The sequence below is a fragment of the Centruroides vittatus genome, unplaced genomic scaffold (genome assembly GCF_030686945.1).
Source record: "Centruroides vittatus isolate TY-2023 unplaced genomic scaffold, ASM3068694v2 contig_374, whole genome shotgun sequence".
Taxonomy (NCBI): domain Eukaryota; kingdom Metazoa; phylum Arthropoda; class Arachnida; order Scorpiones; family Buthidae; genus Centruroides; species Centruroides vittatus.
In genome coordinates, this window is record NW_027122196.1 from 664,800 (window position 1) to 671,067 (window position 6,268).

Genomic DNA, 6,268 nt, shown 5'->3' on the forward strand with positions numbered 1-6,268 from the left:
ACTCACGGCAACAGATGTGATGTTCCGTAATGAAAGAAATTTGGTCGTATACTGACGGGATATCTTTTTAAGGGTTTAAAAACACAGAAAATTCATATTAATAACACTTTTTTTTTCAAATTTCTTTATAAAGTTTTAAGAGCTGTAAGTTTGCAATTTGAAAGCATATTATATCAAAATTTAATTTACGTAAAGAGGAAACTTCATTTATTTATTTTATTTCTGATTGAAAATTTCTTTAATTTTAATGGTATGGTATGAGGATTGGGTAGGTTGGATTGATGAAATAAGTCAACGAAACACTATCTGTTAAAGTAATACATCTCAAAATGACTTTCTATAGGAAACTGGCCCCTATTTAGGTGTTGGATACACGAATAAATCCTGTAAACTCCCTATGGCCAGTCCGTTTTTGAGGCGCGAACCCACGGCCAATATGGATCCTTTGTGCACTACAATCTATATGAAGGGCATTCTTTTTGACTTTAAAAAATGCTATTTATTTAGAATTTATCGTGAAGAATTTCTATCAAAATTAAATAATTAGCATTTCTTGTAATAAAAGATAATTTTAAAAATAATTTTTTATTTACTTTAAACTCATTTATTATAATGTCCTCCTTTACAAAACTATTTGTCCTCCATTCATAATTTTTCATCTGATATTTGCAAAAAATGATAAATAAAATTATTTCACACTTTAAAAAATGAAATTAACATCAATTTTTATTTAAAATCTTAGTGAAATTTCTATTCTCTTTTTATTAATTTATATTTTTTAAATTTTTTAAAATTTTATTTGACATTCAACTACTGTTTTTTTCAAGAATTAATTACATATTCCGTAGTAGCTAATTTTTATCTTCATTTTAATTATATATTTCGATTTTAAACGTCTTACGTCATTAAACGTAGTACTTACGTCATTATATTTCTAATATATATTATACAAAAAGTGGAAAAAAATTGCAGTATTGATTCTTCAGTTTAACGAAGATTTTATTCTAATTAAAACTTCCGACGTTGAATTTTAAAGGAATTTAAAGAGATCAAATGTAAGTAGAATTTATTTTATAATAAAAAATTTTACTGTTTCATCGCTCATTATTTTTAATGCACAGTCATAAAATAAATTTGATTTGAAATTAGAAATATTAACTATATTTAGAATACCATTTTCACCATCTGCTGCTACTTATATACGAAAAGAACCCTTCCAATAAGTTCGAGATCTAGTCTGCTTCTTACCTTGTGGAAAATTAATTCATAGGTTTAATTTGCCATAAGAAAGAGGATGTTTCCTCCGTTGTGAACCCCACAATAGGAAATCTTCCTCAAAATGGCGACTTTTCAAGCCAACTTATTGAAAATTAATTAATTTTAAATCAATTAATTTTCTTTTATTGCATCCTATTGATTATTAGCTTACCTAAATGGAAAAAGTTTCAATTAAGCTTGTTAGAATATGTATAATTGTATCAGCACGCTTTTGTGTGATTTTATAACAACATCTTGATGTACCTTGTAATTATTGATATAAAATTAATTATTAATTTATAATGTTGCTCTTAATAATGCTCTTGTGTAATGACTTTGGTTACTTAACGTGAATGTGCAAAACTTTTCAACAAACGTTTTAAATATAATTTTTGTAAGTTAAGTATTACTTAATGCGAACATATTACACTTTAAGTACTAAATAAACTTAAGGCTATAAAGTTTTTATTCTTCTTCATAATAATTTGATTAATATATACAAGTATAAACGGTCAAGTGTCTAATTCTTAATGTAATATTATTAGTTAAGAAATAATTGGAAATGTCTGCATTTATATCTGTTTTGTGAAGATATAATTAAGTAGGTAAAATTTAAGAAATTTTTATTCTTAAAGTATTGAAATTATTAAAATTGTATTTATAATATTGATATCATTGTGGGGAATTTTTCTATAAAATTCTGTAATTTTGGGGAAGTTTTACAAACACTTCGGGAATAAATGCCCTATCTACGTGGCAACCCTAGCTGAAGAGGCGATATTAAAGGTATTCGTAGTATTCGAATTCGCTTCTACCAACAGGATATTCCAAGAACTTGAATACTTTCTAGTATTCGAGTACTGTATTCGCGGATAGTATCTTCATAAACTCTTCAATATCTCCGGAATTTATTCATATTTTTTCATGAATATTTATAAAGAACATTTCAACGTGTTCATCTTCCATTAAATCATTATTATCCTAGAATTAATAAGGCTAAATAGATCTTGCATAATAAAAATTAAGAGATAAAGGTATATGATTCGGGATTGATAAAAATTATATTATTCTGATAAAGGAATATCTAAACCTAATGTTTCTTAAGTGAACCAACACATGAACCGACCATTAAAACATTGAGAATTTTATTTTAATAATTTACATTTGTCTGTTGAACAAAGTTAGTTTAGTTCTCCTTTGCTTAAAAAAAAAAATTGGTTGAATTGATTAAATAACTGGATAATCTTTCAGGGGAAGATACCTCCCGGTAAAACCTGTGGGTAACGGTCCCTATTTAGGTGTTAAACACGCGAAAAAAACATTCTAAATTTGTTTAGCGACTAAAAATCTCACGAATTTTCTACTTTCTGAATTTTATGCGTAAAGTCAAAACATTGTTAATTGTTTCTAGAAAGCACAATTCTTAAATTCAAAATGAAAATTAATTAATTTACACTATTTTCATTAATCCTTTTGATTCCATTGTCCTGCTTGTTACGTACAGACCACCAATGGAAACGATTGGTAGTCTGTATGAAGTCTTTCAATTCCAAGATGTGTTTTCTTGTGTTGTGTTTTACACTGATGATTACCATCTGATTAGTTCAGTTGCATCTTTTTTTTTTCTTCTTCTTCTTCTTCTTCTCCTAATTCACCAGTGGCCGAATGGATAAAACCACTGAATGCTGATCGTAGGTTTCCATCTCGCCTATGTGGAGTTTTCCGATTTGTTTTCAGGTTTGTACACTTATATAGGGATGTTTTCCGTAAGTCCTGTCAGGAGGCAGGAGGCCCACGTGTCGTGTTGTTGTAACCAAATAAACCAAACCTCTTCCTCTTCTGTTTACATAGAAAATGAAGGTTAATTCAGCTAACCTATTTTCTTTTATTCTTTTAGCTAACGTCGATATATTATGCATTTTCTATAAGAAAAATATTTCAAAAAGATTAAAATTATTCACTAAATAATTAATTTCTTCTATTGAATTTTTTTTTTATCGTTTAAAGGAATCCGCACATTCGTTATGGGGTTCGGCACTTGGTAAAATTCGCTGATATTTTAATATGTTACAGAACTTAAGGAACTGATGAAAAATTTCAATGTACTGTACACGAAGCTTAGAAATGGTTAGTGTTTTTGTTACAGCCGTTCCCGACTAATAATAGGATAATAATTTCAAAAATAATAAGCCAATCACTGTAGATCGAAACTTATGTAAAAACCTTTTAATCTATTTCGAAGTATCAAGTAGGATCACAGAACAGACCGTAAATATGACAAATAAATGCTTTGCTGCACAACGCACAGAGGTAGAGTGCATTGCTGTATAACACAAATGCATTACTGTATAGGAAAATAGTTATACAGTGTGTCGGTGAGGTTAGCAATGATATAAAACTGACCCGATATAATAGAACGTATCAAAATTCCGCTAAATAAAACAGCAAACAGCGTTAACCTAAACATGAGCATACATCCAATCACTTCTGCACGATGCATACTACCCCTTGTACGACGTTCAGCGAAGATCCCCCGCAGATAAGTTAATGACAAATTAAGTTCGGCTATATAGTAGCTGGGATCCAATTATAAAACAATTATAAAACTATATAATAAATAATAATAACCCCCTGCAGATCTCCTGAAGGAAAGTTAACGACAATTTAAGGTCGGATATGAAATAGCTGGGAGCCAATTAAAAAATTATTTATAATAATAAACAATTATAAAACTATAATAAGTAAGAAGCCAATTTTATACTTTCAGATTTATTTATTTTAATTAATTTCATGTTTTCGTGACATTATTGTAATTGTACAGTAATTCTACATTTTAATAAAGAATAGAATTCAATACAAAGTTATACAATGTTTCTTTAATATTTACTATTTTATATTAAACATATATATACAAAAACCTGTTTAAAACGGACTTCTGCAAAACCGTAACCAATCTGAATGGAAAATAAATATGTGTACGTAACGATTTTTTATATAAAATAGTATTATAAGTCTGAAACTTTAACTCCAAAACAGTACTACAGCTTAGTTTACAAGAGTACTTCACCTAGTTCAGGAGTTTGTACTCTTCAATTACTTCGCCTATTTCTTTCGATATTACACTTCAGAATTCTTTATTTCTGCATTAATTCATTCAAAAATTAATCTTCAAATTATAAACATTAAATTAAAATTATTTTAAATATTTAACCATATTTTTCATTTCAGAGATCGTTTACCTTCTGAAATTCAATATGACGAACAACACAACTATTTTTCAAACTACTTTCAATATTACATCAGCTTTATTGGTGGAAAATTCCTCCTCTAATTTCACAATTGATAATCATAAACACAATTATGGCCCGGAAGTCCCTAAATTAGTTAAAGATATTTTAATTATTCTAACAGTAATAATTATAATGATGTCAATGGGTGCTGACATTTGTTGGGGTCAGGTAAGCACAATAATTCTATTAGCTGTGTTTGTCAATAGTCTGTAATATAAATTTCTTTACTTATTTATATAGATTTGGAACCATGTACGAAGACCAATCTCAGTGTTGATTGGAATACTTTGTCAATTTGTAGTTATGCCTTTATCAGGGTATACCTATAAACACATCTTTCAACTGGAAGCGGAAGTAGCAACCGGATTACTTATTATATCGTGTACTCCTGGTGGAATTCTATCGAATATTTTCACTTATTACTTAAATGGTGATGTGTCTTTGAGGTAAATTTATATATTTTTACTGTTTATTTTTATTTGGATTGTTAAGTATAGTTTTAATGTGTAAAAACTGTCATTTTTAGTGTCAGCATGACTACAATATCGACTGTTTTAGCATTAGGAATGATGCCTTTGAACGTCTGGCTATACTCAGACTCAGAGAAGCAAGTCAGTTAGTTATACCTTTTGGCAATATGGCATTGTCATTAGTGATGATAACTTCTCCCGCACTAGTGGGTATGATCATAAGATGGAAATTTCCACGTGCATCTGTTTACCTCACAAAAGTAAAGCATATTTTAGAATAAGACTTTTAAAGCATTTTTGAAATATAAATGGATTGATATTAAATAAATTAATATTTAATTTTTCTTTTACAGTGGGGTAGCGCTCTTGGTTTAGGCACCTTTCTGCTAACATTTGTACTAGAATTAATTTCGTTTCAACGGATAATTCATGAACTTACTTTCATACTGGTTCTTACGACAGTTCTTATGCCTTTAACTGGTGTTGTCATGGGATATTTATTGAGTTTTTTGTTTAGAAGAAACCAGGCCATCTGCACCACTATCGCAATTGAAAGTGGAATTCAAAACGTACCCGTGGCAATTAGTGTCATTTCATTGTCTTTTGATACAGTAGTAAGTTTCAAATCTAAATTATTTTTGACATAACATATAAAATTTTAATTAAAAATTATAATTTTTCAGAAAAATATCAGTCTTGTTTTAGTTCCGTGGTTCTATTTAGTGTCTCAAGTTGCTATATGTTGTGCCTTATGTCTATTTTATCATATTATAATGCCAACTCTCAAACAGTAAGTGATATCAGATTAGAGTGAAAAAAAGATAAATAAAGTTAATTTTTAACATATATTCTAGGAAATGTAGTCCAATGACGCCAATCTTCTTCGATCGAAAAACAAAATATACAAAACCAGGATCAAAAGAAGAAACTACTGCTTAATAACGTCAGGGAATTTAAAGTATGAATATACTTCCAAACTATTCTACAAGTCTTATTGTTTGTTACGAAGAAATTTTAAGCTTTCCCTTCAAAACTTTAAGACTGGATTGAATTGGTTGGAATAAGGCAACGCAAAACTTTGGTCATCTGCCATGGGAAAGGTGCCTCCAGGGAGTACTTTATGCCCCTATTTAGTTGTTACACACATGAAGAAAACCTGATAAAGTCCATGTCGTGGCTGGTTTGGTGCCAACCCGCGACCAACGGGCTAGCGTTCTGAACCATGTCAATGTTCTTTTGTATTTATTTATT

General features: G+C 29.2%; 2 protein-coding genes across 2 annotated transcripts; both read left to right on the forward strand.

Moving 5' to 3' along the window:
- Positions 1 to 3,338: 3,338 nt before the first annotated feature.
- LOC136975533 (hepatic sodium/bile acid cotransporter-like) lies at positions 3,339 to 6,201 on the forward strand. Its single transcript, XM_067270603.1, has 7 exons — positions 3,339 to 3,384; positions 4,486 to 4,715; positions 4,788 to 4,993; positions 5,074 to 5,277; positions 5,371 to 5,631; positions 5,701 to 5,807; positions 5,872 to 6,201. Exons 4-7 carry the CDS (start codon positions 5,185 to 5,187, stop codon positions 5,954 to 5,956), a joined length of 546 nt encoding a protein of 181 aa, XP_067126704.1. The 5' UTR covers positions 3,339 to 3,384; positions 4,486 to 4,715; positions 4,788 to 4,993; positions 5,074 to 5,184; the 3' UTR covers positions 5,957 to 6,201.
- LOC136975546 (sodium-dependent organic anion transporter-like) lies at positions 4,512 to 5,167 on the forward strand. Its single transcript, XM_067270619.1, has 3 exons — positions 4,512 to 4,715; positions 4,788 to 4,993; positions 5,074 to 5,167. Exons 1-3 carry the CDS (start codon positions 4,512 to 4,514, stop codon positions 5,165 to 5,167), a joined length of 504 nt encoding a protein of 167 aa, XP_067126720.1.
- Positions 6,202 to 6,268: the final 67 nt, after the last annotated feature.

What these genes read in the sequence shown, in the direction of transcription:
- LOC136975546 (XM_067270619.1), top strand. Translation starts at nt 4,512, where the DNA reads ATGACGAACAACACAACTATTTTTCAAACTACTTTCAATATTACATCA. An exon ending in CTGACATTTGTTGGGGTCAG is followed by an intron (nt 4,716 to 4,787) that starts GTAAGCACAATA and finishes TTATTTATATAG; the next exon opens with ATTTGGAACCATGTACGAAG. An exon ending in AATGGTGATGTGTCTTTGAG is followed by an intron (nt 4,994 to 5,073) that starts GTAAATTTATAT and finishes TGTCATTTTTAG; the next exon opens with TGTCAGCATGACTACAATAT.
- LOC136975533 (XM_067270603.1), top strand. Translation starts at nt 5,185, where the DNA reads ATGGCATTGTCATTAGTGATGATAACTTCTCCCGCACTAGTGGGTATG. An exon ending in CATCTGTTTACCTCACAAAA is followed by an intron (nt 5,278 to 5,370) that starts GTAAAGCATATT and finishes TTTCTTTTACAG; the next exon opens with TGGGGTAGCGCTCTTGGTTT. An exon ending in ATAATGCCAACTCTCAAACA is followed by an intron (nt 5,808 to 5,871) that starts GTAAGTGATATC and finishes CATATATTCTAG; the next exon opens with GAAATGTAGTCCAATGACGC.